General features: G+C 40.1%; 1 protein-coding gene across 1 annotated transcript in view; it reads right to left on the minus strand.

The window, feature by feature from the left end:
- Positions 1-25,513, minus strand: part of ret (ret proto-oncogene receptor tyrosine kinase) — a 57,699-nt gene that overhangs the window by 21,879 nt on the left and 10,307 nt on the right. The window contains exons 8-19 of the mRNA XM_050070436.1: positions 24,217-24,293; positions 21,216-21,246; positions 20,962-21,122; positions 18,381-18,493; positions 17,395-17,516; positions 16,599-16,722; positions 16,396-16,482; positions 14,422-14,499; positions 10,164-10,234; positions 8,969-9,081; positions 7,172-7,298; positions 2,307-2,677 (exon numbers count right to left, since the gene is read on the minus strand). Coding sequence (XP_049926393.1) covers positions 2,307-2,677; positions 7,172-7,298; positions 8,969-9,081; positions 10,164-10,234; positions 14,422-14,499; positions 16,396-16,482; positions 16,599-16,722; positions 17,395-17,516; positions 18,381-18,493; positions 20,962-21,122; positions 21,216-21,246; positions 24,217-24,293 — 1,475 coding nt within the window. The remainder of the gene's footprint in view (positions 1-2,306; positions 2,678-7,171; positions 7,299-8,968; positions 9,082-10,163; positions 10,235-14,421; positions 14,500-16,395; positions 16,483-16,598; positions 16,723-17,394; positions 17,517-18,380; positions 18,494-20,961; positions 21,123-21,215; positions 21,247-24,216; positions 24,294-25,513) is intronic.

Raw genomic sequence — 25,513 nt, forward strand, 5'->3', positions numbered from 1 at the left:
TTTCTTTAAACTAGTCATGAGATCTCATTAGCCAGCCTCCATTTAAAAAAAAAGCAAACCAAAGCACACATGCTTCTTCCTGACATCCAAAGTTAAAATCATAACAAAACCATCACTGACCAAAAGATTTCAGTGCTTGCCAGAATGTTTTTTACATCAACAATCTCCACAATCTCTAACTACTTAAGCAAAGAGGCACTTTTAATTCCCTAATTTATTTCTTAAACTGCTATACTTCTTCTTCTTAACTCTACTTGTAAGTGCAGGGCGACACAGCCACATTTAAAAATGCTGATTGGCCTACTCTTATAGTGAACGCTGATTGCCAATTTCCTAGTTTGATTACCTCAGCAAGAAACACTAAACTAATGAGTTACCTGTAACCTGGGACAGTGATGATGTGAATCACTGAACACTTTGGTTTTCTAAAATCTAACCATTCCCTACAGTCCAACAAATATTAAATAACTTGTATGGTGATCACATAAGAGGTTATATGATCCAAAAAGTGCATCATAACATGATTAGATGACTTAGAAGACAAAGATACTCATTTGGTGATTTAATAACTTTTAAAGAAGCGTAGAGGTTAAAATGTTTATATTGTTCATGGCAGCAACACTCAGAGCATCCTCCAGACGTGTAACAAAATCATCAGCTTCAACATATACAGCAAAATCAATCTGATGTGTCATTCTGTGGGCAGTTAACGTCCAACATGCAATCTGAACGCTGTGTGCACTTGTATAACAGGCGATATACTTTCCTAAAGAAAACAAACAGCCAGTGTTTACCCAGAGATAGGAGCAGCTGCTGCACACCTGCCTGCAGCTCGCTTCTTCTCCTCTCTGAACCAGTGTGGGTCTTTTGTTGCAACAAACAGGCAGGTGAGGAGCGCCGTGTTTCCGTATGGTGTGGATTTCAGCACCCGTTTAATTACCATCACGTCCTTGACACATGAAATTGAACTGGACCAACTGTGTTCATCTATAAATATCAGGAGAAACGCCCACTTCAGTGAACATACACGCAGAATAAAGCAGAGATGTGAATGTATGCAGGATGTGTGTGTGACAAGAGCATCATACTGTCTTTCAGCTCCTGTGCACTGAGCTACCCTGTCTGTCACAATGAAAAATAAGCAGGGAGCATTACATACAACTGTAGCACCTTAAAATTTTCATTAATCATTTTAACAGCACTGCAGGAAACTACTCCCATGGGCGATTACGTAGGCCAGTAGTTTATTAGTAAGCCCACTTTTGCAGGCTGACCCATCCACATGAAAATGACCACCCTTTTCAACATCTCAATTCCACTAAAAGACTGGTGATGATACTTTTACACTCTACATCCCTGATGAAAGCACCGAGAGTAACCTCTGTTCAATCTAAGTCCAAAAACAAATGTAGGAATTCCACACAATGGCCTATCTTTGTCCAAGCATCACATTTGACATACTTCCCACACACTGAGATTTGCACACTCCTGAGCTATGAGAGACACTTTAAATATAGACGGCATGGCAGGACAGTGTTGGTACAGTTGGGCTGTGGGGATTGTGAATGGGATTATAATATTATGATATACGGCTGTATTCATTTGACTCTAGGTTTCAGTGTGCCATACCACGCATAACAACCGGCGCACAATGCAAGTATCACTTTCTGCAGCATGAAACAGTGCCGGCATTGTGTTCGTGCCATTTCAGATAGTTCTTGGAAAAAAGCCTTAAAACTGCACTCAGCCTCCAAAATGTTGCAATTTAGCAAAGCAATTTAGCTTTACACATGAGCAGCCAATTCCATGTGTGTTTGTCAGACTTCAGGTCCACTGGCTCTGTCTGTGGCAGCTCAGAGATCTTTTCCTCTCTGTATTTCTCTTCAGCTTTTTTTTCCTCCTCCATGACAGTCAGTTTTGGAGAGAATCATAAATTTTGTGAATTTAAAGTGCATCCCAAACCAAAACATATTTAAGCTCCTGCTGTGCTCATACCAAAAGTAATTGCATTTCTGACTGGCAGGAGCGGCCAGAGATGAAGATGCTTTAAACAAAAACTGATGCTGTCAGATTAACAGATAATGTCTCAAACAGGGCAGAGGATAAGAAAACACTATTTTCTCCTCTGAATTAACATAAAGAATAGACTTTTTCTCCTTCTTTTTTTTTCCATAAATGTCTTCATCTTTGTCAAAACAAGTCACTTGGAAACATATTTTAGTGCAAAATGTATTTAAAACTGTTTCCAATGTCATCTTGTGGTCCTCCGGCATGACTCTAACAATAAAACTGATGATGAACCTTACCTTGTAGCAGCAGCAGCACCACCACCACGACGTTTCCCCGAGAGAAACCACAACTTGACCCCATCTTTGCGAACCATAAGTGAAAGTTTCTGAATGAAAACGAGATGGAAAAAAGTTCCTTTGAGCGACGAAATAAAAGAAAAATCAAACCGATAAAAAGGAAATGAAGGCGCTGTATAAACCAGCGTGCGTCCTTTGTGCGCGGCTCCGGGCAGCCAGATGAAATCCTCAGTGTCCCATAGACGGGCTGCTGTGTGCGGCTCCAGTGGCTGCTGCTGGGCTGACTGACTGGCTGGCTGGACAGGGGGAGGAGGCTCATTGCTTCACCACTCAGTGCCCCGCTGCTTCCGCAGCAGCAGGCAACACAGCATCTACAGGAAATTTAAGAGCATAATTTAACAGCAGGTCAGTCACCTCATTAACACTCTGCAGGGGGAAAATTATTAACAATTATCATTAAATGCGTAATGGTGCATTTTAAAGGTACAGGCACTGCTTTTAAAAAGGGTATCAGCTGTTAACATTGCTTCATTATAACAGACTTGTATCATTTATGTATGAATCTTATTTCAAAATAATAATTATTTCACATCTAGTAGCACCATTAATATACCTCAGTGGATTCAAGCATTTTCAAAGGTTACATTTAAGAGCAAGGTTTCAGTCAGTGGCCCAGCATCAGATAAACTCCTGTCAGTGGGGAGGTAGCAGAGTGTTTTGGTTAAATGATGAACCACATCTGCAGCCCTAAAAACCATATGGCAAGGCCGTAGCCATGAAGTCAACATTGGGTGGGCAAATATGCCAGAGGCCCCCCCACCCCAGAAAAAAAAAAAAAAAAAAAATCTGAAAACTAATTTCTTACGAGGCTTTATTGTATTATTTATCACAACCAAGTACAGCTATACAGTAAACTATACGAATATGCATATACATGAAAGCTACTACTGTCTACATTAATTAAACACGCAGTGCAACATAAATGACACTTTACCCAGACTTCATGTGGGCTATCTGACAGATATAACGTAATAAGACCATTAAGGTTATTTGAATAAAGCACCTCAGGGATGGTTCCCTCGTCGAAAAGCCTTCGGGATTTTTCTGTTGGATTTTGGATTAATTAAAAAAACAAAATTGGTCCCGTGGAAAACAAACTTCAATGATACTTAGACATTTTGTTCAGCAAGATAATCCTCACAAATGAACACCACTTTCATGATTATTGAAGCCTAAATGCAATCACTAGAAGTCAAAAGCTAATGTTAAATACAACACGGTCACGACTTCAACGTCAGAATGGCTGTAGTCTCATTTTTTTTGAGACGTTAAAGCTTCAGAATTCACGAGTGAGGTGTATTTCATGTCGTAGAACAAAACTTTAAGCTTTAAACTTTAACCACAAACCATATTTCAGGCATGTAACCAAAAATCCAAGAAAATGACTTGACTTCAAGAACTGGAAGTGCAAGAACTCATTTTCGCATTTTAGGACTCATAAGGACTCAAATAAAAAGCCAGCATTAGGGTATAAACCAAAGACACAACAGTCGCATGACCTAACGTCACCACCCTAATGAGACTGTAAAGCCGCGTTCAGCGTGGCTCGGTCATGATGACTTTCTGTAGTCTCATTTAGCCATTTGTCAGCAACTGAATTTTTTAAGACATGTAGAAGCTTTGCCATTTACGAGTGGGATACTTACTGACGTATTTTATGTTGTAGAACAAATTGTAAAAATCTCTTAAAGAGGGAACTGTGAGTGGTAAAATACCAACTCATTTTCAGGTTTAGGACTCATTCCTGGGGCACTATGTCTGTGAGTTGTGTTCTGTTGGGGTGCGGCAATACCACTTGGACAAACAACGCACAGCAATGATTGGGTCCACCCAATATATATACGTATATTATAATTACTGCCAAGCCAGGATTAATAATGCTCCACTGCTGACTAGCATAAAGTGTCTATCTAAATATACTTAAAGTGCCAGATTTGAGAACCTAATCAGCTGACTGCTGTTAGACCAGCTGTGTGACTCTGGCCAAACTCTGTGGGACCTTTTTCTCCTCTTAGGCCCTGAGTGTATGTCCGAGGCTAAAGGCTGTCGTTCAGTTGAGGGCTCTCTCTGTGACTGCATGGTGTGGAGTGATGCATTGCTGCAGCCTCAGGGCAGGACACCAGTCACTCACACAGCAATCGCTCTCTAATCAATGTCTCTGCATGGAGCAAAAACACTGGAGCTCGCTTGGCTGCAGAGGGGACAGCAGGGTTTCACAGGAGCTCCAGTGACTTTCACCAAGTGGAAGAAAACACCGCTATTATATTTGCACCTGCTGTTTTTTGGTTTACTCAATTTGTATTGACTAAACTGTATTTTGTTTTAAAAGGAAAATACTAGAAGAAACTGTAGACTGTACATAAAGAGGAAGAAACCTACACGAGGAATCAGCAGGGGGTAAAAGAAAGAAAGAGCTGTACTCTGTTATGTGTGTACTCATATAATCAATTGAAATTATGCTGGATTGGGACCTGCTGTTATACTGAAAATACACACAGTGAAAACCTAATAATATCCAGATTAACTATTATATTCAGTTTTTGGGGTAGTCCCAGCCACACAATGCTAATTTAACTTTCACCCATACATTATAAGCCGCTATCTGAAACCCATGGGCAGATTGTGAGACAATGGACCCTTGGGCACAACTATGCAAAGGGCCCCACCACGTATCCTAAATAGGAGCGAGACACACAGACTTTGTGGTGGTTTTGCATCTCTATGTGGTCATTATGCATCTTTGTGTTGGTTTGTGTCTCTTTGTGGTCATTTTGTGTCTCCTTGTAGCTGTTTTGCCTATTTTTTAGTTATATTGCATCTCTTTGAAGTTCCTTTGTGATCATCTTGAGTCTCTTCCTTGTTGGTATTTGTTAACTTGAGTGACATTTTGCAAGTGATGGCCAGGTGGCCCACTGACATGTTGGGCCCCTGGGCCTGTGCCTAGTAGGCCCGTCTAGTAGTTACAGCTTAAAACTATGAAGAAAATTGCCACTTGCTTCCAGATATCATGTTGTCTTTATATGTGAAACTTATGTCAGTACGTTGGCAGATGTTCACTTACACTGTATAGGGGGTGAATGTAATGGTGCTTGCTGTATCAAGGGAGAGTGTGTGGATCATTATGTGATATAAGAAGCTGAGCGGTCTAAATGAGAACACTGTATCTGGGATAAAGTTTCCATATGACAGACTATAGGTATCCTGAGACATATGCTCGATGAGAATCAATAAAGACAAGGAAATGTTGTGGTGTAGTCATGGTATGTGGAACCACAATGCAATCTTATCAGCTTTTCTTTCTTACAATATTTCTGTCACATGGGTTCAGCAGAAATTCAATCTGAAACATAAGCAGAATATTTATCATCTCGGCAGTCGAGACATTCTTATTTTGATCCTTTTGATCTTCATCAACAGTTTCTTGTGATGCTTCTAATGGCTTTGGAGCTCATCATCAGTTCCTGTAAGTCGCTCCGGATGAGTCAGCGAAATGCTTATATTTAAATACAAAGCTTCATAATTGCACACAAAAGATATCTTTAGACCTTGGTGGTGAGTCTGTATTGATTTCATTTTCATCTCAAGAAGATGCAGCTATGCGTTTCCATTGTTGGCACGGTAGTTTGGGAAAGCAATTATGGACTTGAGTCCTGTTCAAGAAAGCAGGATGCACCTTCAGGGATTCAAACAACAACTTCTGTTCATAAGACAGTTACCAAAACCACTACACCATATTACGCAATGTTATTACAGCTTCTGAACAGTGGGTAATGTGATTTCACTGTGGAGGAAGAGCATGATGCTGTTTCATTTCATTAACTAGATGGTCATTTCATGATGTACACACCACCTGACCTGATACCGAGGGCACGCTGATCTGAGTGTGTTCAATACAGTTATGTATACATCCTACAAAAGTATCATTAAATCACTCAAGCAGTTGTCAACCATGCAGAAACGTAATCCAGGTATGAAAATAAACCCTGTTTCAGTAGGTGAGTGGCTTAATGTGTTAAATATGTAAAAGATGTAACGGGCCCAGGCTCTGTGAGGCTCGTCATTGTTCTCTGATGAATTGGATTTGTGTAATTTCCTTGATTTTCTAATACAATGAGTGCAAGAGGTGTCGGTCCCATTAATGACACTCCTTTGTGAGCTGTGCATCTTGACCCCTATTAAAGTACTGTCACTTGGACAGCAGATGGTATCCGCACACACACACACGTACACACACACACACACACACAGAAGGAGAAGGAGTGGCCATGGCAACAGACTCATAATGGCTGGCCTGGTGTGTAGTGGAATCACTCGGCCTAATTTGTTAAGTACCACCTCAGTATATTTGATTTAATCAGTCTATTCAGTGCACAAAACAAGAGGCATCAAATAAATCCTCAGCTGCCCACACTGACAGTAGATCAGACATCTTCTTTAGAAACTGGCTGGTGATTAGGTGGGTTTCATGGATTAACATTTTCATACTTTTGCTACTGTGCTGCAGCTTGTGTTTGAGCTGCATGATTTATCAGATGGCTTGGATATTAGCATTGATTCACTGAAATGTACATGGGTAGGCTGTACAACACTGAAAAGTAAACTAAACTGATTAAGCCAAGAACAGGAGGCCAGATATCTCCAACAGATGTTATAATAATCTATATAATTTAGCATGAATACTGTCTGTTTAGAACTAAAACACAAGATAATGGCATCTACAGACTGAAAAGTGACAGATGATCATCCTAGTTTATATTTTGAGAAAGAATTTCTTCCTGTACAGCAGATAAGCGATGAACACCCACAGTGCAGTTGCCCACAGGCTTTGGAATAGCCACTCCCAGTGGCTCTCCTGGAAGCGCATCTCCCAGCTGAACGGGAAGTAGAAACCCAGCAGAGAGTGTCCAACATATACAAAGATAGAGTTCATCCCTGAGGAGGAGAGGAGAAGAGACAAACACAAGTTGTTATTGACAGAACTCCTTTTTTTCCAACCCAGGTGTTATTCTTCATCTGTCATGCTACACTGCACTCAGCACCTCTGTAAATTTGGACAAAATAAGTATTTCAGGGCAAGCATCCAAAATAAACATCAATTCTATATTAGTCCTGTCAATCAAACCCAATTGCCAGAATAAGTGTTGGCCTTATATGATTCTGTAAACCACAGATATGTTACATTTGCACATCTCATGTGTAGCGGCTATGTTGCAATGTTTTTTATGTCTTAGTTTTAAGTTTTATATTGTGACAATGCTGTGGCATGTTTAGGGTTAGGAAAACATCATGTTTTGACTTCAAATACCCAGTTTGGTCAAAACAAACATAACAGGAAATGTCCCATAGTGTCGTTAAATAATACCAGCTTTTGTTTGTTACAGGCAGCAGGTGTCTGCTGTTGTATGTTGCTGTTGGCAGCTGTCTTTCCATGCCATCCAGCATCCCCTCCTCCCGATGACAAACTCAGTTTACATACACGTAACCTGAATGACTTCACTTTAAAAATGTTGATGTGCTATCTATGGAATGTACAAATGTAATATATCCGTGATTTGCAGAAACGTACAATGCCAACATTTTCCTCTGGCGACTGGGCTGGTCAAACACTTGTCTCTGAGTCTGACCAAGAGTAAACACATAACTGGAAGTACAGATAACAGGGAGCTAGACCAAAACAGCCATAAAAACCCCGACAAAGCAATCAAACCTGTTAGAATCCTGCAATATATAAAATGATAGGTATTAAATGTTTCTTATTACTGCAGATTAATAGACAGTTCGCTTGGTTAACCTGCAAGTTGCTTTGTTGTTTGTTGTTGCTTTACAATAGCTAATCCAGGAGGCTAATAACTGTGTTTAACTTTGGTTGGAGTCTGAGACAAGCATTTTAAGATGACTGTAAACTGGAGTTTAGCATTTGATTGACCCCATATACCAAAACTCCTGTTTTCTGAACTACTAAAATGGATGAAGCGAGTGCAAAGTTAGCTCAAAGTCAAAATGGCTGCAATTATTACAATAGAACCCTGGTTGAAATATACCAACATTTTCCTGTAAACCTACATAACTGATACTTTGACCCTTTGTGGAAGGGTAAACTACCTGAAAACACTGCACTGATGATGTCATCATCTTTGATGCTAATATAGTAAACTTTTTAGCAAACAGATGCCTATTTACACACTGATACAGAGCAACATTTGCATTCACTTTTAGTCAAGTTTAATTTTAATTGAACTATTTTACCTAGCTAGTTGCTTATTGTCTGTTAAATGCCAGGCACACACTGTTCAGTGGGGTTTTTAGAGCATTTTAGCTGAATATAGCTGCACGTGAATGGAAACAACAATGATGAGAGGTAAGATTTCACCAAAACAGTAAAATTTACACAACATAAAATCAAAACAATGGGCTGAAAGACATTAAAATGATCAACAGAGCATATTAGAGTCGTGATAATTTTGTTTGGGTTCATCACTACTATTAGAGATTTGATTTTTAAGTGGTGAAGGTGTGCAATCATGTGCCAATAATGTTTTTATTATCATTAAAAATATGCCGGTGTAATGCACTGAGCCCTTTGATTTGTGGGTAAACAGTACCTGGGTATATGAATGGCTGTCCGCCCCACCAGCCCTTGATATCACAGACAAAGTACATGCCTCCCAGCAGCAGAAAAGAGAAACATCCCATACACATCACATAAGACAACGACCTGTAGAAACACACCATTAACAAATTACAGCAACATTTTACTCTGTACATGTGGGCATCACTAAAATGTTAGTGGTGTGTTGTGAACAAGGGTGTAAAAACACGGAGTCTATCAATCCTGCACTGCAGATAAATAACACCCAGGGGTCTCGAGCCAATCCAGCAAACTGCGGGACAGTTTGCTGGATTGTTCTAAAACATCAGCAGTGGATCCTTGGCACGTGCCCCGTGGAGCCGTGCCAGCCAGCCATGTCCCTGTCTGTTCCTAAGTGCAAGAATGTTTGATGTAATATCATCTGATGTAAAATGGCTGCCTCCTGGAGCCTCCTTGCACTGGGCTTTTTTTATTTTTTTCAATCTCAGCTGAAGTGGGGCCAAAAAGGACTCTTAGCTGGGAGTTAATTACTTCTAGACATCCAGGCAGGGACTCGTACTCAAGAGCTCAATAACCTGTGTATGATGAACTGCCTATAAAAGCCAGGCAGGTAATGGCGAGGGATGAGCACAGCGTTAGTGGGGGCCCCTGTGGAACATCATGAAGAATTTGCTTACACATCACAGATGAAATGGTATTCTTCCTGCTGCAACATTAAAATGATTCACATCATATTAAGGGGAATGTGGGAGTGGAACAAATGCACAGGTCGTAAAGTAATCTACGTCGGAGGTAGTAATTGCGCTGTATTTCATGCAAAACCACTACAAACATTTGTCAAGATGCCGTGCCTTGTTTCACCAAAAAGGCATGTGATAGTTTGGGAGCGGTTAGACTACACTACACAGATGCTTTTCCCAGAGCCTGATCCCATTTCATCTCACAGAGCTGGTAAAATGTGTAGTGAGTGAGTAGAGAGGATAAAGCATCCTTTATTTTCCTGGCCGCAAGGAAGAGTGATCATGTTGGGAGGATGTATAACCGCTCCACCTCACACTCCCGACAGCGGGGGTGATTATTTACAGTCGTAGCTGTCGTTAGAGGTAAGTAAACGCGTGTTTTAGCGGCCTTGATTTGTGCCTGTTGGAAACCCATCCTTTCTTTTGTGAGGAAAAGTGGTTGGATTTAGAGGGTCAGGAAGCACTTACCAAAGGTTTTTATTGACAGGTATAAATCCTCCGTCTCGTGTGCACTTAGAAAGGATGGCTGCAGAGATTCCCTGAGGGTGGAAATGAAACAGATTTCAAATCGATGGAGGGCGATATAGCAAGCCGTATTGGGCTGCTAAAACGTGAGGCAACAGAATCAAGCGAGTCCGGCAGATTAACCGATTATCTGAAAGTCAGATGAACAAGGTGCATCAATGCACACGCACAATATCTGACTGCAAACACAAAGTTGTGCTCCTCAGAGGGCCGAACAAAGAATCGCACCCATCTGAAGTCGACTCACGGCCTTATTAGCCACGAAACAGAGGACTTGTGTATGATCTCATGAACTCTTCATCATTAAAAGCTTTTATTGTCCCATCTATTTACCTTTACATATGATTTAGATACTTGAGGAAACATTTTGTGCTCCACAGAGAAACCCAGGGCGATGGATCAGAATCCAAACATGCTTGTTAGGTGGATATCCATCATGTGTATAGATGACAGAATCGATGGTGTGGAAATAGCCTAGCCGGGGCTGGATTGAGTCTCCAGGCTATCCAGGCAGCAGGATGTGGGACGGGGCTGGTATGTGGGGCAATCGCTCAATTTCAATCTCTCACTTCTGGAGCCTGATCGTTGGACTTTAATTAACAGGGGCTGTTGTTTATTAGGAGCAAGATGCATGGCCGCTCCTGAATATCAATCCACCACAGAAATCACACTACAGTGAACTGTGGTGTAAAATCTGGCTTGTCGTTTACTGTATCAACACTTTCTGGTTCTTTGCGAACCTCCTGTGCATAATATCAATCCTGTGGTTGGGTGCCTGCAGAAATGAGCTCCCTCCTCCACTGAGGGAACCTGCTAATGTCAAGAGCACATGTCTGAAACAAGAAGCAGTTCAGCTCTGCTTACTGCCTCCCCTCTGAGGCGAAATCGTATTAGAAAAGTCAATATCACGAGCAGGCCAATCACTAAAACTAATTTTGCTTTCTTTGTTGGAGAAAACATTTTGTGAGGCTAAAAATAGATTTAGCTACCGAGATTAAAAAAGAAACCAACATATACAGTAGAACACGATCAGATGCTGCATTCATACTTTACACATGGTCTGTATCTCTTCCCAGAATCAATAAGAGAGGCCAGCTCTCTCTGTCAACCATTGCAAAGTGAGGAAATCTATTTTATTGTTATTCTCTGTTTCAGTTAACCAGGATCTGTATTGATTCCTCACTAAACACTGTATGATCGTGAATATAACATCTTCAACATCATAATCTTGAGTGGAATCCACATCAGCTGTGTAGCATTAAGCAGTGAACCATGAGATACAGTGGCAAAACATAAAAGCCTAATGTTTATTTATTTCCTCATGTGTTACTTCATCACTCTGTGCCTCTGGGAGAAGCCAAATGGATCTAATTTATTTCACCTCCCTCCAGTCACTCGCTCCACAGTGATAGTCAATAAGATTCAACACCAGGAGACAAAATGGGGAGATTTGTCATTTAAGAATTGAGGTTAATGACGTTAAATTCTCACAACAGAATTTCAATTGATTCTCACATATATGAGCAGGATTCTTCCTGATTCACAAACACTAAAGACCCGTTCCTCAGACTACTGGACTTCTTATATTGGATTTAGTACATCAATACGGAACCTACTTCAACCTTATTGGATTATAAAACTGTTGTTGTATTATGTACAACAGAATCTGTCCACCACTTTGGTTCAGACTGAAATATCTTAACCACTGGATGGATTTTTGGGGAATGTCGTACAGACCTCCCCTTACTTCTTTCAGTGAAAATTCTTGGCAACTACTAAATTGACTGGCATAAAATTCAGTATAGACATTCATGGTTTCCAGATGATGGATCTTTAAAACTTTTCTACTAGCGCCACAATGAGGTCAAATTTGTAACTTGTGAAATGTGAAAAGTGAGTGAAATGTCTTGACATCTACAGATTGCCATAAAATTCAGTACTGACGTTCCTGTTCTCCTCAGGACAAACTGTATTAACTTTTTGTGGTTTGATTTTTCATCTAAAATCATGATCAGACCAACATTTTAATTTGTCCAATCCATGGATTGTGACCATGGATGTATAAAGAGAACTGGATACAGTGTTGGAGACCGGGCCATGTTAATTCCTATGAAAGTTGCTCAGTGGCATGAAGCCAAAAAAGTTTGAATTCCCAGGTATCAAATTACCTGGATCTCCCTCACTGTTGGGCCCATAGAGCAAGTGCACTAGAGGCTTTGGTGGCCAAGCAGTTAACTTTGCGTTTAGCTCTCGACTAACTTGAATGGGGATAAAATGATTTAGTCAAGCCACTCTTTGAGACTTGTTAAATGTAATCGGACCGAATGGATCAAATCCCAATTGTGAAACAACCCATTTCGCGGGGGTTGTGATGCTCAAAAAATGTTATCCACTGACATCTCTTTCACAATTTCAGTCGATAGGAAATAGTCTTCTTGGGCCCCATGGCATCATGTGACGGACCAGAAAGTTGTAATTCCACAGCTTGGCCACTACAAATATTGGCTTCAAAGCCTGCTCTGCTCCTGGGGGCTTGTTTGTGACCAAATACCTGCAAACTAATGACATTCCTATCAGCCTCAGCTGCAGTTTGTACTTAGCAATAATTAACATATGTTAGCGTGCTAAAACCCTGAACTATAATGAGGAACACAGTAAACAAACCTTCTAAACATCAGCATGTTAACATTGTTGTTGTGAACATATTAGCATGCTGATGTTAGCGTTTAGCTTGAAACACAGCTGTGCTTAAATGCAGCTTCAGAGCTGCTAGCATGGCTGAAGACCTGCTGTCTTTTTTTCTTACATGCTGAGGTTTTGGCGTTTTTTCTTCTTTGGACAGGGTGGAAGAGGAATCATTGCTATTGTGGGCCTGAAAACCCCATTGAGATATTGCATGAGATATGGGGCTACACAAATAAACCTGACTTGACGCAACAGACCTTTATGACAGATATAGTGCTGATAAAACAAAAGTTAATGGATGACACTGTTTACTTAATCTAAGGGTCCTCTGTGTGGTTTAATCACATAGAAGAAACAGTTACACATGCCAGTCTGAACAAACCTGATATCTTGAATAGCAGACAAGGCACAATAATATACAACAACTACATAACTTAAAACTAATGGGATCTGTTACTGTGTGTTTCTCTGACTGCGTCTCCCGGCCCCTTGTTTTCATCCTGCTCAGTTTGATTTCAAAGGCCGAGTGATGCAGCCAGCTCCTCCAGCTCCATCATCGCTTCAGGTCACAGCGCTGCCAGTTCAGGATGTCTGCCTCCACAGCATGCAGGCTCCCACTAACCCCGTTTTGCAAACTGGCTACATCTCTGCAGCATCTCACTGTACGTACACACAAACAGTGGCCAAGCACAGTGCAGCAAAGCCTGGCTTTTCTACAGGGATATCTGTCAATCTCTTTAGAGCAGCCTAACAGCCTCCTGTCGCAGGTTTAGAAATGCAAAACGGGCTTTCTCATGTAACACTTGGCTTCTCCCTGTGGGACACATTCCCCCTCTAAATGAAATAGAGGCCAGCTTGCCTCTTCTTGTGTTTTGAGACCACCCAGAATGAATTCAGATCCAAAACAAATAAGACCTCAAATTCTATCCTAGCAGATTTATGAAGAAATCTATCTTTTTATTCTGGGTTTCAATGGACTTTACGCTGTTATACCACTTCATCCATACTTTCTTGTGATTGGTGTGTAAATGTTTGTTGAGACTTAGTGTGCAGGTATATGAATTAATCATACTCTTCATCCGGTGCTACTGACTGCAGTAGACTGTAAGTAATATGCGCAACTCTTCTCATCTAAAACCACATGTGAGGCACGCAGGCAATGAGAGACAGTGTGTATCCCCCTGAGGCGCTGGATACCCATGTCTGCCCGGAAACACAGCCACACATGGATGTTGTTTAATTGTACTGAGATCACACACATGTCCTCTACTAAGTCCTGCTAATGAATGGCTTCGGCGGGCTATGACTAATACCAAGGGGCTGGAAAACACGTTGCAGAGTTTACCTGCGAGGCGAAGTAAAACGGCGAGACCATAAAAGTGCTCAGCTTTGTGTGAGTCATACAAGCAGGACGATGATTTAAGTGATTTGTTGACTTGGTTTTAAATTACCAATTGACTTTTATACTCGTTTACTTCACCAGCTGTGTTTAAAATCCCAACATGATGTAACGTACCAGAAGGACGGCCCACACTAGGAATCGACAGAGGATGCGGGCGTTCATCCCCTTGTAGAAAATGATAATTTTCCCAGCCTGCGGAGAAGGAGGCAGAGATAAGCACAGACACCACAACTCATTCAATCCCACATTTAATGAGAAATGCCATGTAAACACCAATAACTGCATGTATTTGCCCTTGGGTAACCAAATAGGCCTGGGATGTGGGTGTCTATGTCCCTGACATAGCGGTCACATTTCTCCTATCCTGTTGAGCCAGATGTGGTGTGTAAGTCATCCACACCCTCTGATTAATTTGGTGATGATGAATATGTTTCAGCTGAGGACATTAGCACGGGCGAGCACAGAGGAGGGCAGCGGACACCTGGCGTGTCGTCTAAGACTCGCTGACTGAAAGGCTCAATGTTAACCGCCCACTGGGAATTGAGCAATGTGGCTGCTTTTGCGTGGCTACTTCCCACAACACAAATGGTTATAAGTGACACAGCCGCCATCAGAGGCTGCAGGTCTAAAGACCAAAAGCTCTCTCTTCACTGTCTGAAAAACATTTTGTCATTAAAGGAGGGCAGCTGTGCACTTTCAGTTAGGTGGGGAAGAGTCTTTCACATAACCTTCATTTAACTACACAGTTAACTGCTGTCTCTGTTTCTGATCTATCTTTTTATTCACATCTTAGCATTGAAGAACATCACTGATCATCTAGGTAAAGAAGCTCTGATACAGAAATGATCCCAGTTTAATCACAAATATGAATGTTAAATGTTTAGATGTAAGAAATTCAGATTAAGGTCATTGTACACATAGTTCTGATTGGTTTCTATCTCTACACTATTGATTGAATCACAATCACACAATCACACATCTGATTTCTGCATGTGATCAGTAAACCTTCACTGAGTAAGTTTGGTTCTACAGAAATAAAAGAAGCTACTTCTCTCAGCCAATCAGAGGCCAGAATTGTGGACATTAGGAGGCAGTTCACCTAAATCACAGAAGAACAGTGCAGTATTTTCTCTCATACTTCTACTTGTATCAGCATGTCATTTTAAACCTTCTGAGATTCTAAAATGTCACATTTCTGTCATCTAGTCAAGTACAATGGAAGTGAATGGAATTTTGTTTGTTTAAAGTATTAAATTAAAGACACTTGTTAAAGACAAAACCAACAAATTGTTCCTGAAACTGTTCCAGCTTGCCTGCTAGCAAAAGTTTTCACTAGAACTACTTTTTACTTAACATCAAAAATGGTGATATGTTAATGAAAAGACAGATTACTGTTTTTTTTTATTTTTTTTTATGAATGTCAGATACCATTACACAAATTAGAGAGTGGCCTGACCCTTTAATTAGCCGTCATAATTATTCAACAAATACCATCTTAACTAAGCTAAACTATAAATTTGCAAAAATACATGGTCACAGTCTTTGAATTGTCCACCTGCAGGTAGTTTATGAAGTATTTGTAACATTTCAACAGCTTATTAGTTAAGATTCAACAATTTAACTGTTAATCTTATTCTGTCTATATATAACAGATTATCTATAGAGTATACGTGACAATTCATGAACATGCCTACATATTCTCAGAATAATTAAACTGAACTATTTATTCAACCTGTGCGGCACAGGTTGAATAAATAGTTCAAATTTAATTAAATTCCTCAAGAATATGTAACATATACTCTATCAACAAACATCTATAGACAAAGATGGATGATGAATCTCAACTAATAAGCTGTTGAAATGTTACAAATACTCTATATACTCTAAACTATCTGTAGGCGGACCATCCAAATAAAGTGTCATCAAATACAGTATCATAAGGGGCATGATTCCTATTCCAAGTAATAGGACATTTGGATATAAATAATGGCAACAGAATACTACTGACACTTAAAAAACTCTGAAATATTAGAAATATGCTTGTAGCACTTGTTGAATCACACAGGAGAAGTAAATGATCCATCTTACCTGCATCCCCAAGAATCCCATGACAATGGAGTTAATTGTACCCAGAACCCCCTCTGGGTCAAAGGGCTGCGTGGTGCGATACATTTCCTGGAAAAACAAGATGAAAAGGTACGGCAAGGTTGTTTTAATGGTTTTAAATCTACCTGCAAGGTTTTAAGAGAGATGTCTAAAATAATGAATGCCGACTGTGAAAAAGATCTTACTCTGCATGTGGGGTATCTGTACATGTTATCACCAAACATCCATCTATCAATGTATCCTGCTGCACCTCCAGTGCAGTTTGGGTAAAGACCGTGATCACCGATTCCACCAGCTCCCAAATATCCTCTGATAATAAATAATGTAGTACAATCAGTATTAAAAGAATAAGACATTTTAAAACATTGAAAATGTAACAAAATAGGTAAAAAGGGTTAAGAAAATAAAATGAAATGCACGTCTTCAAAATTAATTTTAGGAACATGGGACAATTTAACCAAAGGAAGCTCCTTAGGCAGATTTTTCTGTCTGATGAAGATCATCCCCCTTATTTTTAAGCTTTGTATGAGATTTGTGTGAACCACACGTGCTCACATTCCACTGACAAAAATAAACCAATCAGATGCTGGAATAAACATAAGCGCTACTGTTTGACCCCACACTGTTCTAACACTGATGCCATGCAGGGTCACAGAAATGTGGGGAAAAAACACACACTAAAAGCAGCACTGAGCAGAAGACACAGAGCGAGGAAGATGGATCCTCTGCCTCCGCTGCTCTTATTGCACATGACAGACTGAGATTGGCTAATTATGCCCTCTGAAGCATCCACCACAGGCCCATAAATCACGGCGGTTCATAACACCAGCAACACAAGTTGCACACTAACACCTCTGCAGCAGCGCAACAGCCCCGTCTGGAGATTATCTCAGCATGGAGAGATTTACACTTTCAGCATATGTGGATTAATGAGTGGATTGGACTCAGTTACATGACAGTGGGTGCCTTGCTTGGACTTACGTGGGGCAGTTGGGTACAGGCATGAGCAAAGTGAAGCAGAGCCACAGAGTCTCCAGCAGGATGATAATTAGCCACTGGGACCAATAAGGGACCACATCCTGGACCGGGTTCCACCAGTCATTCTGGATCACACAGAACACGAATCTTGTTAAAAAAAACCCTGCTCATATCTTTGACACTTTTTAACATGAAACTTTATTTTAGTGTGTTTTGTAGGGCTGTACCGAATGCTAAATCAACATTTGAATGCAGCAGATGTTTTTTCCATTTCTATTTATTCTGTTTAAACTCAGTATTTCTGCAAAGCTGGAGACATGGCGAGACTTACCAGTGAGGACCTACTGGGAGTGAAACCTACTGGCACAGGCCCAAAGACAGGGCCTGCTGTTAAGTACCCACAGTTAGGTAACTGTGGTTTTCTCCAGGTTGGTGGTGCAAGTGGTGATAACACAAAACAGCAGTGATACTATAAGCTATTCCTGTTGGCTGGTTAGCTCCCATGCTAAAAACAAGCAGGGTTATGCTAGCAGCAGATCCACTAGTAGCAGAGGGGCAGTTTAGCAACAATCTAACTGCACCATAAATTATATTTATTCATTTAGGAAAACTAATTTAATAAAATAAAGACTCATTTTCAGCACAACTAATTTATTATTATTATTATTTTGTTCAGAGATTTGTTTTCTAATTTCATTGTATTTTTTAGGGTGACAACGTCATAAAACATGACAACAGACTTTAAAGGCCTTCTTCAAAAACCTTAATAGAAGCTTTGAATGTTTAAAAAATAATAATTTCGGTACAGCCCTAATGTTTGGCCAGTTATCAGAGCAATAATGAAAAGACTGAATAACAAAAATGGACTCAGGAATCCAAGGTGCACGCAGTGACTTAGCTGTTTATGAATGTGTTGTTTCAGGCTAGACTGGTCCTTTTTGCCCTTGTGTGTAATGACAGACTAAAGTGAACGTGACAGAGCTGCTCACCACTCTCAGAGAGATTTCTTTCTGGCCCCAGAAAGTCTGCAGAAGAGACAGAACAAAGTAGGTGAAGCCCAGACGCTGCAGCACTCCAGGGATCCTCAGCCAGGACCATGACACTGGAACACAGGCAACAACACAGAGCATGAACCTTCATGCTTTGATGATGAATATATGACCTTACAACTCAGGTACAAGCACAGATATAACTCAGTGGTATAAAGCTGTCTCAGCTGATTTGAGCAAATTATAAATCAGGAAATTGATAATCCTGGACATGAGAGCATCTTCTCAATCACTCCACTGCTACTACTTCTTGAAGGAGGATGATGGACAGTGTGACACAATTGGAAATGGTGTCAGCCTTCAGGATACGGACATGTCAAGAACGTGGGAAGCTAATCAAAGATTCCCAGTTATCTCTTTGTCTCGACAAATTGGGGAGGATAAGATTGGCTTTTGGTTGAGAGATTGATGGTAATCTACACATTAGTTAATTGAAAACCTCTTTGCCGCACAAAGTGCTGTGAAAACAGCGTAATCCCAATCATTGATCCGGACAAATCAAATAAGAGGCGGAAATCTCTCCTTTCACAGGAAGCTCTTACTTATGACACATTTGTTAAATCTGCTGGCTACACCCCCACCAAGATAATTTACTACATCTCTCCCCCCACAAAAGTGTCACTTAAATAAAAATTAGCCTGAAAGTCGCAGTTTTTAGGTGAACTGCGGGAAAACGGTTACATCTTTTGTTTCACTTTCTCATCAATTGAGACCTTTTTACGTTCAATATCATTTAAGATGTGAAAGCTCTGCTGTCTACTTCCCATTTCTGAGCACTTTCAGTGATAGATTGAATAAAACAATGATTTCATGGTGGAAGTGAGCAGAACTGAATAAAGCCAGCAGAAAGTAGAGCAAATAGCTTGAACCGAAAACTTTTCAAAAGGAAGGTTTTTCTTATTTGAACATCCTCTGAAGGCTACTCAACAGTAGGTGTTCAAATCTGACTTTCTGACCTCATCTTTTTCTGACTGATCTTTTCTTATAACTTGTCACCATCCAAAAAAAGAATAAACAGAGTCAAATGGTCAGATAGGTTCGTGAAAGCACAATGTAGCCTTAAGCAAAATAATGTTTTTATATGTCAAAAACCTCAAAGGAATAAAGAGAAACAGCCATGTTTTTAGCTTCACCACAATGTGTTTTTGCGTTTATCTAATGGAAACTGAAATTAATCAGTTAAATCAAGTGATTTATATTCATCTAAACCAACAAAGTAGAGTGTAAGTCTTTCATTAAAGTGACAAAATAAAAATAAAACAAAAAATAAAACAAAATTGGAGTTTCAAGGTCACTGCTTTGACAACGAATTGGACATCTAAGCGTAGTAGCGTTTATTTGAAATGACTCATAGTTTCAGTCAAAGGTGAACACCTTCGTCTGCCTCGTCTGACATTGAAACGGTTTAACATATTGAGCAGATATGACTCCATTCTCTTATTAGATCAAACCCTGAGACTAAACTGCCGAGGACGTCCTTGGAGACGGAGGGCAAAGCTGCAGTTTATGGTAAAAGTCACAGTGCTGTTATGATCAGCTCCAGCAGCAGCAGCCTCCACAGCAGCTGCATGGGGCTGAAGAGTGTAACACTATCTGTTTGTAATTGTCCATTACCGCAGCGGTTTGTTTTTGCTCAATCTGCCTCTGTTAAACGTCCCCTGGTGCTGGATTTTGAGACTGCACACACAATAACAATATTTTTGTTAACCCAGTTACGCAGACATCCACCCAGGAAAGTCCATTAGCACTTGGGATGGCTAATGTGTGAAGGGCGCCCTGTGCATCCCCAGGTGGACTATGAAATGGGGATTTTTCAGCTTGCTTCCCCTCCTTTAACCCCGACACAGCCCTGATGCTTCGGCTTTTATCACACAAATTTGGATCTTAACGCTCACAACATCTGTGTCTTTGTCACCTGACTGACTGCAATTGTGTGAAAACAAGGCTTTTAATAGTGCGCATATTACAACCATACCAAACATAAACCTTAAAGGGTTGTAGCTAGTTATCATTTTCATAATCAGTCATTCTGTTGATGTTTTTTTCGATTCATAGAATATTCATTTGGTCTAAAAAACAATGGAAAATGCCCAGGAAAAATCCTAGAACCAAAGCTACTATAATGTTAATATGTATTGTTTTGTTCCACCAGCAGTCAAAACCCAAAGATATTCGATTTACTATAATGCTAGGAAAAGAAAAAGTGGCAAATTCTCACATTTGAAAACATTTAAGTGATTAACTATTTGATTCATTGACGAATCATTGCATGTCTATATGAAATAATATGGAATTAATCCTGTTATAGAGTACCTGTCTACAGAATCTGTGTCAAAACTGTTTGATGTTACATAATATAACAGTTTGCTGTACTGAGCTTCATTTTTCAGATGAGCAGGTCCATTAACACAAGGGAAAAAAAATACATATATATAGAACAAACAAAAAGTACAGAACAAACTCATCCACATGTAATGTATTTGTTCTGTTAACAACCATGCGCTACACATTTTGTACCTACATGGTCCGTCTCTTGGAGAGTAGTTGAGGAAGCAGAAGCCAAGCATCAGGAGGACGACTGTTCTCCAGGAGATTTTGCGCAGCAGCTGCAGGCGGCTAACTCCTTTCCTCTGCATGGATCTGAAAGCCAACACCACTGAAGTCCCAATAATAAACACAAACCTGGTATAAAAAACAGTACGACGCTGTTAAAACACCTACATGTGCATACCAATATGTATATCTGTACAGACAGTGCTCTTACACCAAACCTACCATGGCATGACAAGATCTGCCACAGTTAGACCTGCAACACATCCAGAGTCACAGATTAATATCAACAGACTCACAGAATTTGATGCCATTTTACAAAGTGCACAGTTCTTGTCCTTTTCTAATCTATGCAATCCAAAAGGCCTATAAGGTGAATTAGGAACAATGTCATATCCTTAAAGTGCTGTTTTAGTCATTAACTTTCATTTTGAAAGCTGAATAAATATCTACACTCCTGTGACAGCAGCAAAGAGAAGATTAATCAAAGCACCCCTGAAATCAATACACCCTTGTAGATATGGCAAAGAGGCTATTATAAGATTTAAATTGAGAACACCCCTAAACAGTGACATGGATTTCATAAAAGTTACAGTCACAGTTTTGCTTTTTTTTTCAACTTTAATTTACTGCAGGAAAAAAGGGGCTTTAACCTTTCAACAAACATGGTCTCTTTGAGTCAGAGGTGCCTTGGAGGTGAAAAACTACTCATTCACTGCTTCTGCCCATATTCTTCTAGCTGCCATTTAAAACACTCATCCCTCCTCCTTCTCATCTCCTCCCTGGTTATTAATAACAATAAAAATCTATGGATCGTGCCTTTGATTTGGCTCGTATGAGGAATGGCATCCTGTGTGTTTGGTTTGAGAATGCATTTATCACAATTAGTGACAACAGGTCAGAAGATGCTGCAGACATGATGACGAGAATGCTTCCATTGAATAATCACCTTGAGTTCACACATTCATTTTATATCTGGCTTAATGTGAAAGAAGGCGTGCATTAAAGGGACAGTTCATATTTTTGAGGTACATATCCGTAGACAGTGAATAACCTACAGTAGATGGAGGTTGGCACACCCACAGAAGCTTAGTAATGCACTGCTATGGACGGGGGGCAACAACGAAACGTGTTTTAGCTACATAAAAAAGACTAACCTCTAAAATCAATGTCAGTTTAAGTGTCACTATATTTAGAATATTTTCACCACTTCAGGGGCAACTAAAGCAATTATCTCTTCAAAGCCACCAGACTCCTTTGATAAAAACAATAAATTTACCTTGCAGAACACGAGAGCTGTTGGTCTACCACTGCCTCATTTGGTAAGTTTGTCTGTTATTGTGTGGCTTTGATGAATCCAAACAAACCCTTCAAAACACCAAAGTCACACAATAACACAAACAAACTAACCCGTTGAGGCGACAGTAGAACATCAACTCCTATATACTGCGAGTTTTAAATTATTGGTAGAGTCGGGTGGCTTTGAAGAAAGCAATATAATGGCTTTGGTTCCCAGGAAGAGCACTAAGGTAAAGCAGTGAAAATATTTTAAATACCGCGTACACATAAAGCTACAGTTGGTAATGTTTATAAAAATAACTTTGTGTCATATTTGCTGAAACTGTCACTATATTCGGAAAGAAGTACATGAGACAGATGGTCTGTGGAAAAATTGTATCCCTCCTCCTCTTCCTATTGCCTCTAATGGCATTTGCCAGAATCGGGCTGTACAACCAATCAGAGCCAAGTAGTCTCTAACGCAGTTGAGGAGTCTCTAACGCAGCTGTCAATCATGTCAATCACTCTATGAACTGCGGTCAAACTGTCATATTAGGCAGAACTAATCAAATATGAATCAAGATTTCATAAATGTTTTGACTATTTCTTGCCTCAAATGTTTTCAGAAACCTATTTTAGTGTACTGTTTAGCTGTAAAATGAGAATGTGCTTGGTACTTCCTTTTAACTGTATCCAACATGGCGGCCAGGTCACAAACTTTCTCATTTTACAGCTAAACAGTGCACTAAAATATGTTTCTGAAAACATTTGAGACCAGAAATGGGTGATGTAGTCACAGAATCTTGGTTCATATTTGATCAGCACTGCCTATTTGAACAATTTGCCCCATAGCAGCTCCCCAAAAGTGAAGCCGAAACATCTCGATCACCCCTGGTGGCTGAAAAAAATAAATAACTAAAGCCCACCCTCTCCATGTTAGTGGATGGAACATAGGCCAAACCAAAAACTCACAGTACACATTTTTCCCAAAGATGGCTTCTGTCATTTAAGGTAATTCTTATGACACTGCTGTATGTTCAATGATTGATATGATCGACAACTGTGTGAGCCAATCTGTGGACTTACATTCAGTGGTGATGCTCACAATTGGTTGGACGGAGAACGCTACTTCGCAGACTCTGGCTGCGATTGACATCACCAGAGCAAGATGGAAGCAGCTATATACGGGATATTTTAGCTTCCCTTCTGTACAGTGGGGGTGAGTTGAGACACATCATCCTTTTTTATACACAGTCTATGGTTTGACCGCAGTTCACAGGCCATGACTGACATGACTGACAACTGCTTTAGAGACTCCTCAGCTCTGATTGGTTGTTATTCATTCACATGCAGTCAGGCCATTAGAAATGCTACGAGACAATAGTGTAGGTAAAAGAGTATGATTTTTTTTCACAGATTATTTGTCTTATTTAGTGTTGTGTGGATATAGTGACAGTTTCAGCGAATATAAAAAAAAGTTACTTTTTATATAAGTTACCAACAGGAGCTTTAAACTGTTATGTTTTTAGGTGGGCCTTTTTTAGGTTGCAAATATATGTTTTGCTGCTGCCCCCGTTCACAGCACATCAGTTAGCTTCTGTGCCCCAGTATTCCTGCCTGCCTCTTTAAACTGGGGGAGTGCCGACTGCCATCTACTATAGGTAATACACTGACTATGTATAAGCACCTCATATAACTCCACTTCAAAAAAATCCAAACTATTCCTTTAATGTTAGAAGTATCGGCTCCTTTCATGAAACAGACTGACCAATGTGAGCTGTTGGTTCTTTCAGATATTAAATCTACTTCTAAATGAGGGGAAACGCAATTAAAGTGGCATTTCAAATTCCTATTGTTGTAGTTGTACTGCATAAGCAGTTGTGAAGCTCTTATTTTTATTATATTTTGTATTTCTCTGCACGTCTTACACCATACCACTATACTATACCATTCCATGGTGCATGCTGAAAGAACCAGTACCCTCCTCCTCCATAGTTCACAAACACCATCACTGTCAGGGCAAACCTACAAAGACAGTACAATGAGCACACACTGTAGCACACAGTTTAGGAAATCAGTGATAATTGGATTAACCTTCATGCAGTAGAATGAATGGTGGAAATATAGGTTACAACTGTTATAAAGCAATTATAAATACATTTAAAAAATAGAATAAAACAGAAAAAAAGATATCTAAGTATTTTCTTACCATCTAACTAATCCATCTGATACAATATTAAGTTTTGAATTAAAGTTAAAGAGGGCAGAGGAGGGGCTTTTTTTTCTGTCACACTCCAAATGCAAGGTAATGCAATCTAAGCATTATGAATCACTCAGGAAATGAACACTTGTCCTCTGGATCTCCTCAGCAGTAGTGCTGACTAAAGACTTTGCGTCTAATATATGATACACTTTATACTTTAGCACCGGCCAAGGCTGCTGAAACACAGCACACGTGATAGAGTGCTTCACTGAATCCAACACTGGAGGGAAAAGAGGTGTTTGCGTTGCATGTCAGAAAATGGGTGTGGGCCATTACACAACACAAACTTGCAGGGGAATGTAAATGGTTGCATGGTCAAGCGGCTACAGCGTTTTGCTCTGGGGCAAATTCAATCCTCTCGCCATCCTAAATACATGAATTTATGCTTTTAATTCACGCTTTATTTAATCAAAAGAAATATATATATATCATCAGGGGGTCTTTAAGAGCCATAACAGCATTAGGACAACCTCTAAGAACAAGACTCTTTGATAAGATGCACTGTATCTACCTCTGCCTCCTCTTGTTTTTCTACTTAGATTCAATTAAGAGGTGCACCAAAGCCATTACTGCTCTTTTAGCCCCAACCTGCTGATACAAGATTTTAATCGGCCACTGTCATCTCAAAAGGGCTATTAAAGTAGAGTAAACCCTGCCGCATGTGTCCATGTACTCTTTCTCTCTCTCACGCACACACACATATGCATGCAGGCTATCATTTAAATTTTGACGAACATATCCATTAGTCGCCATAGTGACAAAGACGGAGGTTAAATCACTGACCAGATGAGACCTGGTGAAAATCTCTGCAATATCAGGGCAGGCTTATTGGCCATCTTTTTAATCAAAACACTCTGGGTGAACCAGAGCTCCATTTTAGGCAGATTACTAATGCCATACACAAGTGACAACACTGTCTGCTAATTATGATTAAGGGAGACTGTAAGTGCTTAATTAATAGGATGTGTGCTGAGATGACTTT

The sequence above is a fragment of the Epinephelus moara genome, chromosome 19, assembly GCF_006386435.1.
Source record: "Epinephelus moara isolate mb chromosome 19, YSFRI_EMoa_1.0, whole genome shotgun sequence".
Classification (NCBI taxonomy): domain Eukaryota; kingdom Metazoa; phylum Chordata; class Actinopteri; order Perciformes; family Serranidae; genus Epinephelus; species Epinephelus moara.